The following is a 16972-nucleotide window of genomic DNA, read 5'->3' as shown; positions in this document are numbered from 1 at the left end:
GATGATTGCTGTTTGGGTATTATGCTCTTTGATATATATATATATATGTATATATATATATAGTTCACAATAAAAAATTCAACTACTGAGAGTTAACAAAATCAACAAAACTGAAGAGATTTAGGAATCTATACATACCGTCAACCACTGGGCATTCATCATCTTTGGGATCCTGAAGTCGTGAAAGAGCCAGAACTGCCTGTATTCTCACATTTGGAATCTTATCTTTCAATCTAATAAGCATGGCTTCATTAATTTTATCAAATAAATCATCATCAATCAGGGCATTTTCTGGCATACTTCCCAAAAGCTTGTTTATAAGCTGGCAGACTCTAAACCTGACAGCACTGCTGTTTGCTTCATGATGCTAAAAAAAAAATTTTTTTTTAATTATTCCCAGTAACATAACATCCCTAAAAAGTATCGTTTGAACTCTGCATATATTTTTAATTATATTTTGAATTCTGCATACTGAATTTTTTTATATTCTCGGTCTGAAAAAAGTATTTGCTAAATTACAAAAACATTCCTCTTCGTAAGAAGTCTTCTAAAAAAAGAACTCATTTACAACTTGAGAACTGGCTTAACGAGACCATTAAAGTTTAATGCTGAAGTTATTTTGAAAGCCCAATTTTCAATTTAATGACAGTTAAGATTTCCCATAAAATATACTCAGTCAGGTATTTTATCACTCACCAGATATTTCACTGTCTAAAATACACATACTTAATGGCAAAATATTCTACATCATTTCCCCAAAGTGCCAGTTTTCATAGTACCTTTAAGAGAAAAGTAAACAAATAATTTAAAATGCCACAGTCTTCCTCTTCCTCATTATCTTCCACATCAGATTGGTGAAACGAAGTAACAAACTTTGCTGCAAATACTATGACTCTCTCCACAGCTGGTTCACGTTTATAGACCACTATAGCATATTTAAGGCAATGAACGAACTCCTCATAAAAAACTGCTTTATTATCCGTCTGAAAGACAAAAGAAGCCTCGTAAACCCCAACACTATCAAAAACATTAGCCGTAATTCAGACAAAGTAAAATCTGTATTTAATGACCTCTCAATTATCCAAACCAGCTAAGAGATGCATCCGCACGAATTTCTTTCCAGGCTACAATTTACACTTCTCGAAGTACACAAGCACGAATTTCGACAATGAGGATTCCTTCGAACGTTCTCAACGTTCTTGAATTCTCAATACTATGTCATTAGCGTAGTAAAAATATGCTTCTTCATGAAGAACAGTTCAAAACCAACACTGCCTTCATTTACATAGAGATCATTTACCCTCCCCAAACCTGTCCCGCTCTTCCCGTGGCTCCACTCACACATTATTTACATGAATAGGAAGGGCCCATTGCTAACCACCGATTTGATATTTGGTAACCGTGGGACAAGGAATAAGGTGACAGTCGGCTTTTTCGCCGTGGGCGGAGACCCGAAGGGAAACCTCCGCGAACAGCGGGCTTCAGGATCCACTCTGACTTCTCAGCCCGAGCTCACCGCGGACGGAGTTAACGGTCCACACCGCCCCGAAGGCCGGAGCAGGGCAGGGCAGGTGCAGGAAAGGCTCCCCTTCCTGGGGCAAGTCGCTCGACCTCTGCAAACTCAGGTGGCTAAGAAGCAGGTCGCGAAGGGCGCGCCGAGGTCGGAGGCCACAGGGCTACCCCAGGAGAGGTTGAGCGGGGCGGCGCCCGGGCCTACCGTGCCGTAGGTGCGGCTCAGAGCCACCACCAGCTTCGCCTGGTTCTGGTGCGGTTGCTGAGCCAGCCGAAAGGCCTCCTTGACCAGCAGCAGCCTCTTATCCGCTCCCATGGCGCCTGGACGAGCACTGCAGACCGCCCCAAGGCCCAGTTCCCCAGTCTGCTCACAGTCCCGGGATAGCCCGGGCGCATCCAGGGCGTGGTTACCGCCAGAGCTTTCAAACAATTCCCGCGAGAGAAGGAAATGCCGCGAGAACTTCGTGAAAGCTGGGGCGCCGAGGCGGGAAGAGATAGGTCCGCCCCTATCCAACTCCGCGGTCGGGCGCATGCGCACAGGCTGTGGCCGGCTGTTTCTGTTGAGGTAGGAAGTGGCCTTGCTAAGGCCGGAAGTGAAATCATCAAGGAGGAGCCATGCGACGTTTGGGACAGGCTGGTGGCGCTAGGTGTAGCAGGGTTGTATCGGTGGGCGTGAGGTGAGAAAGCAGAACGGATCCTTCATGGTGAAAACAGGAAATCTGCTGAGGAAAATGATCTCTGCTCCGGCTGAAGGGGCGGGAGATCCCGAGAGGAGGGAGAGGGGGCTGTCCCGAGGCCTGGGCTGCGGCCTCGTGCCACTGGGACACTTGAGGCTCCTGGGCCTGCAGCTGGGGTCGTTCCGAGTTCGGTGGAGGCAGCCTTCGGCCCAGCCCTGGTGAAGGGCTGTCTGGGAACCGCTGCGGAAAGAAGTGTAATTTAATCTTGCTGCGGTTGGTTCTAAACATGCCAGTTCTGCAGCCCTGCTTTGCAAATGTGCATGAAGACACTAGTGAAAACAAACGCGGAGGATGGGAAAAGGTCTTCCGGATCGTGGCTAAAATAAAGAAGACCAAAAACGAAGTCTTTAGGGGCCGGGGATTTAGCTCAGTGGTTCTGCCGCCTCTCAAGTGCAAGGACCCGAGTTCGATCCCTGGTACCAAAAAAACATAAAAACTGACTTCAAACTTTTTCTTGTAAAATATGAAATTCTCAGATTAAAGAGGAACGTATGATATGGGCTTAGCACATACCTCTCCAGAATCTGTCACCCCGAAGTAGACATATCTGGCATATTTTGGGTTGGCTGTTCTGAAAAACTGCGGACACGAGCGTTCCTGTGAAAAGCTGGCCTTCCCTAGAAGACGTTCACATCTATAAAGGAGGACATCTCCATTAGTAAAGTAACTATGTCAGGAAGAGGCTGCTCCCAGACAGTTTGTATTACTGGGAGTCTATCTGCGAGACCAGACAACCTTTATTCACCATGCAATTCCTCTCCTGACCCTTTCTTAACTTTTGTCACCACCCCCTGCCACAGAAGCCCCAGGACCCTGTTCTTTTCTATCATTCAGTATGGTATGTAAACGTCTGTCATCTCACCCTTCTTCTAGTCTTTTGTACTTTTCTAAATACATGAATAAATAAACTTTTTCCCTGTTAACGTCTTCTATCATTTCACAATCAACCAACGAGGAGGGTGAAGGGAAGCTACTTTTTCCTCCCTTACCCCTCTGTACCCACCACCAGCTCAAGAAAGAAAACATTACAAAGCTGTCTGCCCACAGTTCTTTCAAATTACCTTCCCTTACCACACACAAAAAAGATAATATTTACTGTTAATTTTCACTACACAACTTTTTATATAATGGCTATATGAATAAAGTTCTAAACAGATTATACTGTTTTGGATGTTTTAACCATTATCTGAATAATCATAACTGCAGCTGTCTTTTTTTCAATCAATATGGATTTTGAGGTTTATTCATATTGATATGTAATAGTAACTTATTCTTTGTTTGCTCTTATAATTTGCCAGACACTATTCCCAGCACTCTGTTTAATCTTTACAACCCCTGTAAGGTAACTTCATTATTTATTTTGGGTGATAATACTGGGGATTGAACCCGGGGCCTTCACACTGAGCTACATCCCCAGCCTGTTTTTATATTGAGAGGGAGTCTGAGTTCCCCAGGCTGGGCTAAAACTTGATGTTCTCTTCACAGTTTGGGGATTACAGGTGGGTCCCACGACACTCTACTTCAACCCCCTTTTAAAATCAGCTAACAGGTACAGCTTGCTATAGGATTCTATCATATAAATGTGTCATAATTCTCTTGCTTCTGGGCTGGGGATTTAGCTTTGGTTCCGCCGCCTGCCTCACAATCGCGGGGTTCCAAGTTCAATCCCTGGTACCAAAAAAATAAATTCTCTTGCTTCCTATTCCTAATTTCTAGAATTGTGTAAGTATTCAAATACTAAAGTAATGGATATGGTAGCATTTGGATGTTTTTGTAGTTTGGGGTTTAAAACGTCTAATTTCAAAAAGTCAAAAGGATTCAGGTTAAGCTACTAGAGCAAAAGCATTTAGCCTGAGAATGCATGTAATAAATTGGTAACATTTATAATCACACTATAAACTGGAATGCCTGGAAAGCTCTAGTGAAAGAGAAATATAGAAAGGGCTTTAATTTTTTAATCAAATATCCCCAAAATATTTCAGTATGTAATACATATAAATTGAAATAATTTACATTCTTTTTCTCACCAAGTCTTGTAAAGTAGACATTTCAAGTGTTCATTGATACATGTAACTAGTAATCACAGTATTGGATAGCACAGAACTATTCATAGTTTGAGAACCTCTGAATGTAACATTTTTTAATGTAAAATCAACTGGTAAACTAAAGTTAGAATTAATATTTGGTAACTTTTTCTCATTTTGTGGGCTTTAATTGCTCCACTTTTTTATGCTTTAGGTGCTTACTACCTCTGCTATTTTATTAAACTACAAATAATATTATTCTTTATTATATTTGGTTTGGCTATCTCACCCACCAATGAGACTTCAATACCACTTTGTCAGTTACTGAAGGATGAGGCATCTGGCCACCAGGGGTCAGCCTAACTATATTTTTCTTCAGTGTTGAAAGATGCAGGGTTAAATTTAAACATCTCCTTGCTATAAAATTTACATGATTTTTTATTTTTCCTTTTAATGCCGGGAAATAGAAAAATAAATGATAGTGACTGTGGGGATAAATTTCTTCGTGTCCTTGTAAACTTAGTTTAGTTCAAGAAATAACAAAAAGTAAAGAATATGTGTATTAGGGCTGTCAAGTTCCAAAATTTCAAAGCTGTCATTCTTTAAAGGTAAATTATACATCTAAGTATATAGAGTAAATGTGGTTAATTCACTTCTGATGTGGAAAAATTATATACCTGGAGTGTAAAGGAGGAAAAACAGTGGACTTACTGTTATGTCATATGTCTAGAATTTATGTGTGCCTTTCAATAGACTTTTTCCTAGTGTTTATTTAAAAAGTAGAGTAAGGCTTTTAAAGAATGCTTTGAGTAACGCCATAACTGAAGCGTAGCCAGTTAATTTTGCAGATGCAACATTGTTGAAATGAAAACAGTAAAAGTATAAGAGGGCAAAATAATTAAAAACCAACCCATTCTCTTGACTCAGAAAAATAAAAGCTTTCTGTATGTGACAGAGGCTAGGATATTCTTTTCTGATTACATATATAATATTAAAAGGTAAAATTAAAAATAACTTACATTCATATTTCATAAAGTTTTAAGCAACTTTGTTTTGCTGTCATAGCATCTGTTTATTTTACTTTAAAAATTGTTTCATTTGTCTTTATCCACTGTATTATTAAATCATCAAAATATAATTTTGGAATATTTCTCTCCCAGGAATAAAACAAAATATGGCTTATATATACTGTAGTTATTTACTTCAGGCCTTGTTCGTTCTCTCACAAATTTTTTCAAATACACTTAAAAGATCCCCTACTAGTACATGCCAGATATTGTGCTAGGAACTGAAATGTATAAAAAGAATGTGTGGAAACCAGAAAATATTCATTAGAAAAAATTTCCTGATCAGAAACGATCCATATGGCCATGTAGCACAACTCAGGGTATTTGAAACTGGAGATGTTAAATGGTTCATTTTGGAAACTACCTCTTCAGAATGGAATAAATGAGATGTTAATATTATTGCTTGCTTTTTTCATTTAGAGTTTTATGACTTAAAGTCCATCCATGTTGGGCTGCCATTCCACCGCTCCCAGCCCAGAGGAAGGGGCTTCCAGGCCACCATGTTGCTACTTTGACTTCTAATGTTCTTCTACCACATTTTACCTATCCTCTCCTACACTGATGAAACAGAATGCTTCTCTTTATTGTCACTGATGAAGCTTGAAAGCATATTCTACTACATGTTGGTCCTGCGAAGAATTTCTTTGCTATACACACAGAATGCTGGATCATGACAAATAGCTAATTCAGCTAGGTATTGCTACCAGATTGCTTTTCATAATTGTTACCACTGTATATAATCCCATCAGCACTGTCAGTTCCTAAAGGGAGGTCATTAACACATAGCTTTCTGATTTTTACCAAACTGATAACATAATGTGATCATATTGTTAATGCCTCTAGATTTTCTCCTGTTAGATATCCTTGTCCTTTCTTTTTTTTTTATTACAGTTGATACATAGTTTTTCTTTGCTGTCCTGAGAATCAAACAGGAGGGCAGGCCTCAGCATGCTAGGCAAGCTCTCTACTACTGAGCTACAGCCTAACCCTATGAAGTTGCTACCTTTTTAAAAAGTTGATTTGTAGTTAGTTTTTTTTCAAGATATCTTTAGTTCAGTCCAGAAATTATTAATTTTGATGTTTTAATCATTTTTGGTCTTGTGCAGTTTTTTAGAAGTTTTTCCCTGGCTTCAAGTCACAAAGGTATTCTCCTGTATTATGTTTGATTAATTTAAAATTTTACTATCCCACTTTATTTTTTTCTCCTCCTTCATATGTGACATTATATAGGTATAAAGTTTAAATTTTCTTCATCTAATGTTACCATTAATGAGAACTAAATATATCAATTTCTTCCCTTATGTGCCAACCTTATTTTGTACTATATTCTCAAATTATATGTGGCTTTATTTCTGAGCTCTACTTTGTTCTATTTGTTCTTATGCTAATTTCACCCTATTTTAATTTTTGTGGTTTTTGTAATAGGTCTCTATATTTTGAAGGTCAAGAACTCCCTTTATTCTTCTGTTTAAACAGTTGGTTTTTGTGTCGAATTATATTCCTTCCATATAAACTATAAAGCTCATTTATAGAGTTCTTTAAATTTTTTATTAGAATTGTATAAAGTTGGTATCTTTATATTTATTCCATCCGAGAGTGTAAAATATCTCTAATCTACATCTAATTAGATCTTGTATATTACTGATTAATGGCTATATTCTCTGTAGAGTTGGAGGTTTTTGTTTTGTTTTTCCTACTATGAAATATATATTTTCTAGTTAGCATTGCTGGTATAAGTTCAGAGATTTAGCTCAGTGGTTCCACTGCCTGCCTCACAAGCACAAGGTCCCAAGTTCGATCCCCGTAACCAAAAAAACGCATAAATTCATACAGCTGTCATTTATTTGTCATGTTAACTGGGATTTTCAGTAACACATCAGACAATATCAATCATCATGGTCATCCTTACCTAATTTCACTTTTAGAGGAACTTTATCTAATCTCATTTCGGATAATATTTCCTTCAAATTTAAGGTAGATGAACTTTACCAAGTTGGAAAAGATACCTTCTTTTTCTAGCATGGTAAGAGTATTTTGTTTTGCTTTGTTCTTTTAAAGCATATATAAGTATATACTAGAAAGCCTTGCTTGGTGATGTATGCCTATAATCACAGCATTCTGTTCCTCTGTGGGAGGAACTCAAGTTCAAGCCCAGCCCAATTTAGCGACTTTGTGAAACCTTGTCTCAAGATAAAATTTTTTAAAAAGAAGGGTAAGGGCCAGGGATTTAGCTCAGTGGTTCTGCCGCCTGCCTCGCAAGCGCAAGGTCCCAAATTTGATCCCCAGTACCAAAAAAAAAATAAAATAAAAATTAAAAAATAAAATAAAAAAAGAAGGGCTGAGGATGTAGCTCAGTGTGAAGGCCTTGGGTTTCACCCCCAGTACCACAAACAAAACAATGTTAATCAGGAACTAAGAAAGGTTGAAGTTATCCTTTTTTCCCTTTAATTTTAGAAACTTAAATTTTCTGAACTTGAGCTAGTCTTACTTTCTAGGATAAGCGCTACTTGATTATATCATTCCTTTTTCTTTAGTGTACTGTTGGTTTCTGTTAAGTAATATTTAGCATTTTTGCAAGTGAAATGAGCATATAATTTTCTTCTTTTGTCTCTAGATTTGAAATTAATGTTTTGTACTCTGAAGGAACCAGTCAGCTTTCATGCATTTTTTCTTTTTCTGGAACAGCTTACATAAAATTGGGCATATGACTACAATGTCTGAGATCCCAGCAAGAGTCCTAACATCTAACAACTCCATCACCAGAAGAGGCCTCATAAAATTAATCCCCACAAGCACATCTAAAGGTAAAATGATAAACTCTCTATTTGGAGTTTCGGTTATAAGGGGTCTGCTTTTGCAGAAGTAATTTTCTGGGTGAGAACTGCATGTTTAAAAATAAACTACCCCAGCTAGGTGCCAACAAAGGATTAAAATGGTCCCAGACGCTCCCAATTTTGTGATTGAAAGAACCATTCCTAACAGGACCATCAGCCTAGGCTTCTTTTATAAATAGAGGAAAATCTATAAGGCTTCTTATTCAACATCTGTATTCTTGGATAGCCAAAGGTCAAATGGACCATAGTATTACCTAGTCCTTTCATGCTTTAATCATGTCTCTAGTGTTCTCATCGCAGGTGAAGGCTACCTTTATAGATAGTCCTATTGCAAATAACTAAATTAGTTAGAAATTAATATAAGGCAGTTAGATAAAGCTGGGCCCTCAGTATAGAAAAACAATTGAGGCACATTCACTGGTTAGCATTATAAAAAGAAAAGAGGTGCTACTTCCCCAAGAGATGAATAGTAGTGATTGATATTCTGAATAGACATCAATCTCCCTAGCCCATTTCCTTTCTAGAAATTCCTTATATGTGACTTGTTTTCCCATTTGATCCCCATTTAATCATTATTACCTGGGTGACTGTACTTGTCATCTTATTTGTCCCACCTCATGCCCACCTTGTAATTTCCCTTTGGGCCTTATAATTTTATCTCACTTAGTACCCACCTCACCTTGTGGCTTTGCCATAAAAAACATCTTTGAAAAGCGGGGTGGGCAGGCAACCCACTTTCCAGTCTCTCTTAGAAGCTATCTTTCTCTCAATGAATTTTTCCTACTCTTAACCTCTTTTGTTCCTAGAATTAGTTCTCAATTTTAGAAAACAGGAACTCGAGTTTCAGATATCTAGCAGGTTTGGGAGTTACCAAGGGCATTTGCATCACCTATGGAAAACCTCGGATCCTTGCATACCAGGTGTCCTTAACAACTCATTCCATCATCCACACTGCACAAAAGTTGCTACATCAGCAGGCAAGCAAGGAACTACTGAGCACTTTGTGTTACCAAGTAGACACTGACAACAAAACAAATGGCACAATGTGTCTCTTCACAATACCAGCACCAGTTGAGACTCTAGAGAAACCACCTTGCCTAGGTGAAGAACTTTCTCTTCTTGGGTAGGCAGGACTTGAAGGAGATGCTCCCTGACTTGTGCCACTGTTAAGTCACTAACACTTTTACACACTGAACTAGTCTTGAGAACTAAGATGTTTTCTTTTTAAATGAATGTGCAACATATTCTTGATGAACTATACAATGATGTGAGCCAGAGGCATACTTTATAGACTATGTGCAATGGACTGAAAGACAAATTAATCTTGGTGAATGATTTTTCATTTCTTGTTTCTATCTGTCAATCTTTTTTTGTTGTTCTTTTATTGGCACATTTTAGGTATACAATACATTTACATTTATTATTGGGTGCTTGTACCTGTACATGATATATCTTGGTTCTTATTTTTTCCCCCATTACCTGTGCACCCTTCACCCGCTCTGCCCTTCCCTATTTACATAGATTTCATTTCCTTTTTTTTTCTTCTCTCATAGTTTTTCCTTTCCCTCTTTTCCTTTCCCCTTCCCCTCCCTTCACTCCTTCATCTTTGGACCTTTTTTCCCATCTATCTGTCAATCTTAATCAGTGTTCTGAGGCCTTAGATCATTACCTTTTTCTGGTTCCTCACTCTGTTTTACTCTAATGGGTCCCAGAACTCCTTCCCCTGACCACTTAACAGAATCAGAAAGTGAAGTAAAAGAAGAAAACATTTGGCACATAAACAGTGTCTATTCTAGAGAATGGAATTCCTCTAAAGAAGAGGAACCCAACCCATAGCACCCAGCCTAGCAACACATCTCAAGAGTCTTAGCTGGCAAGTGAAGGGCCTTTTAAATTACTCTATAACTTGGAAATCCTTAACTCCTAATTCCTGGTTATATCATACTACCCTCTTGGATCCAAGTACACCAGTCCACATACTTCAAGAGATAGGTCTCTCCCATTGTTCTCCCATTGTTCCCACTGGGTGACTAAACTGGAACCAATTCCTGAATGGCCCCCACTGGCTTCTTTTGGAGTCCTACCTTTTCAGAAGCCCCTTAAAAGTCCTGGCTAGCTCTCTAAGAGATTATGCCACTCTAAATGGAGCCCTGCAATTTGCCACCAAACACTTAAGCTGAACACTGAGTAGAGCCACTCCCATACTAGAATACTTAGATTCCTGACTCACCTGCCTCTAGTTGTTGCTGTGACTGGCTAATAAATTGGTTAGGGAAACCACCTGCCCTGAACCCCTTGATACTACTCCTACACTAACTTCCAAAAGGCAATTAACAAACTCCTAACTACATCACTATAAAAAAATCATCATTTGTTCTGATATATTCTAATGTTGCTGATTAAGAAAGGGGTGAACTGTATAGTCTACATTTGAAAACTTATGCCTTTTCAACCAAACTGTGCCATGCCCTCACAAGCTAAAATACTGCCATGTACTGAGTATATGCCCAAGGGTTCTATTATTGAGTTACAGAAAATGTGCATTATGAACATGCCTTCTGTGGGTAAAATGAAGCTGTCAATGAAGAAATTGTCAAAAGAGACCATATTTAAAAGATAAGTTAAATATTCTTCACACTCAGTACTTTCCCCACTCCAATTTACTCTGCCTATCTGACTATACTTTAGCTAGGACATCTAATTATTAATGGGAAGGGAAAAGTAGACCATCACCCTTTTTGTTACTCAACCAACACAACCCTTATTATAGAGGTGGAGCTCAACCATTAGAAAGCAAGAAGTTGTTTCCCCCCACACCCCCGCAAAAATAAACCTTTCTGAGCATGATCTTTGCTGACATTCCTTTCTAGGGAGGCAATTGAAATAAATTGGATAATTACAGAAAAGAAAATTGTAAGAATATGAATTTATCTTCCTTTATTTCCTAGGTTTAGGAAAACCTAGGATTCCTCTTTCTTTTGAGGAGGGAAATTTCAAATCTAGCCTACATTACTCCAAAACCTGCAGTTGCAGCATGAATATTTTGTATCATAAGCTTCCACCAGGCTGGCTTCAGCTGAGCTGGCCCATGAGGTCATGCCTCGGATTTAAACAAAATCCTTTGCTGTAGAGAATGTGTTTCCTAAGTCTTGGCACCCAGGCTTTTATCAAGAAGAAATAAAATACATTCCAAAAGATGGAAGGAAAAGGACTAAGAGAGAACTTATGTTTTCAGTATTAACTGCTAAAGGGTTAAAATATTTCATCTGTATAACATTTCCTAGAACAGAAATTTATGTCCTTTTCTACATCCATTACAAATAGCTCAGGAACCCTTTCTAATTTTAATTATTATTATTTTTTGGAACTGGGGATCGAACTCGGGTCATTGCGCTTGTGCAGAAGGTGGGAAAACCACTGAGCTAAACCCCCGGCCCTTCCCCTTTCTAATTTTAAAGAAACTTTCTGTAGAAAATCTCAGTCTGACTCAATCTGAAGCTAGAGTTTTAGTGACATTGTTTCTCTAAGTAGATTAGATTTTCTTCTCCCTGAACAAGGGATAGTATATGCCGTTATAAATGAATCTTGCTGTGTTTTTTAAATGTGTTAACATACATAAAAATCAGTACCTAGAAATCAACATATATAAAACAAAATGCATAAAAATATTAAATTTTCTCACACATCCTACAATAAAATATAAATCCTATATATGAACCTGTATAACTTGGCATCTAAAGGGAATCAGAAAACAGATTGTTCAAAGTGTATCAGTTACACTCTTTATTTAAGTTTTATTTTTTCCTATTTCCATAATTAAGTGCTATATATAAGGTGGAATCAAACAAGCAGTAATGGAATCACAATCTGTAAATGTACAATAAGTGTAAGGAGAGCAAAGGATGTTTATAACCTAATGAGTATTTCTGCTGAGCCTTAGGAAAAAGAATTCCTCTGTGAAAATTATTGACCTGAAACTATACCATCTGTTAGTGTAACCTCTGATATATGGAAACTGTTCCTATGTAGATGTTCTATAAAATTGGTTTTTAATAAATTATAAGAAACTGTTTACTGGGGTTTTTTCCCCCAAGGAGGGCATGGGAGGAGGTAGGGAAGAGGTCTTATAAGTAAAATACGTTGATGTCTTTGTATCCTTTATATGTCCCTTTACCTCTGTGTGTGTATAAAAGTGTCTTGCTCATGAATGCACTTTTATTATTCACTCTGAAAAGAAGCCTTTCCTCAACCTGGCAGCTGAATAAACCAACAGCTTTGTATTTGCTGAACAGAGTACGGTCATTTATCCTCAGTAAATGAAATAGATCCTGCTTTGCTTAAAGCATGTTCAGCATTCAATAAGTACCAAATAGAGTTAATAGATACACTGTCTGTCTCTGTGGAGTATCTCTGCTAAGAAGTGTCTTGGCATCTTTAGAGAAGAAATATACTTGAAGAAAAAAAATGTATCATTCAGTCAAGACCCACATTTGAACTCATTTATTTATATATTTTAAGTAATTCCAGGTTATACAAAATGGTAAGGACCAGAATAAGCCTTAAGCCTTGACATTTTATATGCCAGAGATTTGAGGTTGGTTGTGAATTTACCAGTTTACATTCTCCCTATGTGGGTATCCCTCCAATTAAATGTAGTGATGTAGTCACCATAACTAGGATTAAGTCAGATGAATTTATCCCGTGTTTATTGAAATAGTATTCAAAGCAGTAAAGAAACAGGATTTCTAAACCAGCAGCCATTAATAAATTATGCAAAGATGTTTTCTCAGTGCAGAGGGGCAGTCTTTTTGTTGAAGTGTCCAGATACCTTGAGCCTAGTCTTTTAATTCCATCTGCTTCCTAAGAATAGGAAAAATGTATGCATGACAAAAGCATACTTCTTTGGGGTAGTTTTCTGCCAGGCCTCCCATCACCTATCCATCTAAAGAATTTCTCTATTATGAAAACAGTCTTTTGATATTAGAATAGATTGCTAAAGCAATGAAGGATCTTAGAAGTCACTTGGGTTATTTTCTTACTAATGAATACATTCTTATATGTTTAATAAATGGCTTTCTACATTTGGCTCCAGTGTTAGAGAATGCAATGTCTTTTAGATCAGCCCATTACTTTTTAATATCTCTTACTAGAAGTTTAGCCATTCATCCAGTAATATGAAAGAGTATCTACTATGGTCCAGACACTGGGAATGCAAAATTACCTAAGATACTATACCTAAAAAACTAGTTGTTATATGAACTAACATACATTACCCTAAGCCATTGCAGCTCTCTAGGGTTATGTGAATTGATTCTAGACCCTAATCCATACTGGCTCTTCAAATATTTGAAAATGGCTTATGGTTAGGATGAAAGCAATTGAGTGGAGTATTCATCCTAGGAGAGTGGAATTCATTTAGAGGGCACACTCCACCGAGTACATCCAACAAGAGGCAGTTGGCCAAGAAAGTAAATGAAACGTATGGCTATTTTGTATGCAGATTTAAGTTGTATATACCAAATCCACAAGTCAATGACACAAAGATCAGGGCTGGAAGTATTTTGGCTCAGACGGCAAGGGTATACAGAAAAGCCTAGAAAGTATAGGTAAACTTCTCGGACTTCATGAAACACCTTTGTGTGTGCTGCTGGCATATTAATTGACCAGTGAGCAATATCTATTAGATTTAGGGAAAGAAAAGGAGCTACGCTGGCATTAACTGTGAAGTACACCTTGTGTGTCACCTTGCTGTTGTGGAAAGGAAAATGTATCTGATCATTTTTTTAAACTTAGTTAATGGCTACATATTTGAGTCTGATAGTTCAATTCGATCTGCTAAGTTTATCTTTTTAATTTGTTTCATTACTGAGACCAGTAACTTAGACTTTAATATGAGCAAAAAGTAAACTACCCTATTAAACTTCTGAAATGCAGGAAATTAACAATTAGTAGTACCTTACTTATGTTACCTTAACATAACATAGTTGCCTTGTTAATATTGAAAATGTTGTTGTTGTTTTGTTGTTGTTGTTTGTTTGTTCTTGGGACAGGCTCTTGCTATGTGGTTCAGGCTGGCCTGGAACTCATGGCGATCCTCCTGCCTCAGCCTCCTGAGTGCTGGGATTACACAGAGAAAATGTTGTTACTCCGACTACATTTTATGTTTTCTGAAAACTGCTATTATTATGGATTGCAGGAAATTATATTAAAGGAGGCAGTCAGCTGTCTAGCCTCTTAAAGGCCAACCCTAAGGTCTAAGAGCAGATGGTTGCAGTATTGCAGCCCACACAAGCTCCAGTGCATCCCTATAAGTCAGTGACATTAAAAACAAAAATTGAAGGGATTATGTAAAGGGGTAGGAGTAGTTTTGAGTACCCTTTGGCCCGTAACCCATATTATTGTAACCACAGTCATAATATTACCTAGTTATTAATGTAATTCTGATCAAATAAGACAGGGATGCAGGAGAGGATGGTGTGGGACAACCATATCCTTCCTCATTCAGTATTGCAGTAAATATAAAATGGGTCAGGAAATAATATATACATCCTTTAAATGCCCATGTCTGAATAAAGCTGGCAGAATCCGTGACTGAGAACAGAGGTACAAGGGAGACTTTATTTTTTCACTCCTGAATATGAACATATTACTTGTTTTAAAATACAGTTTTAAAAAATGCAATATTTATAGTTAGCTTGTGAGAACTGATTGTCCAGAGAAGGTGTAAGTTTACTAAATTTCAAAAATATGTCTACATAATCTTTTATCCACATTGGTGGATCTAGTGTAAAATTTATAACAAAATTTAATAAGTATATTTCATGATATCCTTCTCTTGAACTTAAGAAATTCCATAGGGATTAGAAGACTCAGAAACAACTCCAGACACACTCAGCTACCTCATCTTCGACAAAGGAGCCAAACACCCTCACTGGAGGAAAGACAGCCTCTTTAATAAATGGTGCTGGAAAAACTGGGTTTCAACTTGCCAAAGATTAAAACTAGACCTATATGTATCACCATGCACTAAACAAAAATCAAAATGTATCAAAGATCTCAATATTAAAACAGAAACATTAAACCTGCTGGAAGATAGGTTAGGTAGAACCTTGAAGACACTGGTGTAGGAAAACACCAATGTGTTTTCCACCAAACCCTCAGTCGCATGGGAACTAGCACAAACAATCAACAACTGGTATCTCATCTTGCTAAAAAGCTTCTGCACAGCAAGAGAAACCACTAACAGACTCAAGAGACAATCTACAGTGTGGGAAGAAAATTTTACCAGCTGTTCCTCAAAAAACTACTACCTAGAATATATAAAGAACTTTAAAAAACTAGACCCCTCAAATAAAACAGACCCCCCTAAATAAAAAGACCTAGTTCAAAAATGGGCTTCTGAAATGAATAGACATTTCTCAGGTGAAGAAGTAGAATCAGCAAATAAATATATGAAAAAATGTTCAACATCATTGGTCATTCGAGAGATGCAGAAGAAAACAACAATGAGATTCCACCTCACCACAGAAAGAATGGCTGCTATCAAGAAATCAACCAATAACAAATGCTGGCAGGGCTGTGGGGAGAAAGGAACTCTTCTCCCTTGTTGGTGGGAATGTAAACTGGTACAACCACTGTGGAAATCAGTGTGGAGATTCCTCAAAAAAGTAGGATTAAGGGTCCCATATGACTCAGGTATTCCCCTACTGGGTATCTTCCCAAAAGAATTTAAAGCATCATACCACAATAACATATGCACACCCATGTTTATAGCAGCACAGTTGGTAATAGCTAAATCTTGGAAACAGCCCAAATGCCCATCAACTGGTGGCTGGGTAAAGAAAAGATTTTTTTTTTATAAAATGGAGTACTACTCAGCCATGAAGAATGAGAAACCGAGTCATTTATTGCTAAATGGATGTACATTGAGGCCATACTCTTAAGCAAAATAAATAGGACACACGTGTAAATATTGAATAGTTTCTCTGGTGTGAGAAACTGCAAGAGTAAATGAGGACCAAAATGTATAACAGATAATATAAAATAGGAAGAAAAGGTCCAAAAGGGAAGGGGAAGTAGGTAGTGGGGTGGGGGAAAGTAAAGAAGGGAAGGAAAAAATATGAGAAAAGGAAAAAACAGAAACAAAATTTTTGTAAATAGAGGGGTAGAGGGTTGGAAGGGAAGGACGGGGAATGGGGAAAAAACAAGAACCAAGATATTTCGTGTACAGGTACACATTCCCAATGATGAATGTGATCATAATGTATACCTAATATGTACCAATAAATTTAATGGGGAAAAAAGAAATTCCATAGGTTTCCATTTATGACAACTATTAAAGTCAGTGTTGAAATGAAATGAACTTAAAACTCGACCTTTAGGCCTGGGGATTTAGCTCAGTGGCACTGTGCCTCCCTCAAAAGCGCAAGATCCTGAGTTTGATCCTTGGTACCAAAAAAACAAACAAAAACTAGACCTCTGAGTCACAGATCTCAAAATACGACATCAGTACTTTTAAAATATTGAGGCATATTTAGTTATGTCGCTTCATTTAAAATATTATAATACTGCATCATAATATATTAATATATAGCATTCCAAAAGTTTCATCAACTAACCAACTGTTCTGGGGGCTCAGAGAATACTATGCCCGGAGGCCAGGGGTTCCTCAGCAGCATGACTTGAGATAAATGTGAAGGCTGATAGGACTTGAATAGGAGAGAGGGTGAGGAAAGCATTATGAAATAAGGAAACAGAGGGAACTTGCAAGGGTTAGCTGGCCTATTGAAGCAATTCTC

At 37.7% G+C, this 16972-nt stretch overlaps 2 protein-coding genes and 1 long non-coding RNA gene across 5 annotated transcripts in view; 2 read left to right on the top strand and 1 right to left on the bottom strand.

The window, feature by feature from the left end:
- Ncapg (non-SMC condensin I complex subunit G) overlaps window positions 1-2002 on the bottom strand; it is a 32655-nt gene extending 30653 nt beyond the window's left edge. Inside the window, exons 1-3 of one of the 3 annotated variants that reach the window (XM_004847229.4) lie at window positions 1718-2002; window positions 780-983; window positions 139-367 (exon numbers count right to left, since the gene is read on the bottom strand). In XM_004847229.4, the coding sequence (XP_004847286.2) occupies window positions 139-367; window positions 780-983; window positions 1718-1828 (544 nt within the window). In that variant the 5' untranslated portion in view covers window positions 1829-2002. Of the gene's footprint in view, window positions 1-138; window positions 368-779; window positions 984-1070; window positions 1258-1516 lie in introns of those variants that run through there. The other 2 variants (XM_087187820.1, XM_021260242.2) reach the window with 2 other exon arrangements.
- A 68-nt stretch (window positions 2003-2070) lies between these two features.
- On the top strand, window positions 2071-16217 carry LOC147825070 (uncharacterized). The gene is made up of 3 exons (XR_015441405.1): window positions 2071-3087; window positions 8026-8144; window positions 15021-16217. It is a non-coding gene; the product is annotated as an uncharacterized LOC147825070 (long non-coding RNA).
- Dcaf16 (DDB1 and CUL4 associated factor 16) lies at window positions 9218-11008 on the top strand. The gene is given in 7 exon segments (XM_004921093.3): window positions 9218-10001; window positions 10004-10177; window positions 10180-10296; window positions 10298-10389; window positions 10391-10431; window positions 10434-10472; window positions 10475-11008. Coding segments are annotated over 7 exon segments (648 nt in total). The 5' UTR covers window positions 9218-9875; the 3' UTR covers window positions 10534-11008.
- Window positions 16218-16972: the final 755 nt, after the last annotated feature.

The sequence above is a fragment of the Heterocephalus glaber genome, unplaced genomic scaffold (assembly GCF_053883595.1).
Source record: "Heterocephalus glaber isolate CG9 unplaced genomic scaffold, H.glaber_assembly_v1.0 deba00001509, whole genome shotgun sequence".
NCBI classification, from domain to species: Eukaryota; Metazoa; Chordata; class Mammalia; order Rodentia; family Bathyergidae; genus Heterocephalus; species Heterocephalus glaber.
The sequence above is the reverse complement of the archived record's forward strand: the minus strand, read 5'-3'. Positions and strand labels throughout refer to the sequence as shown.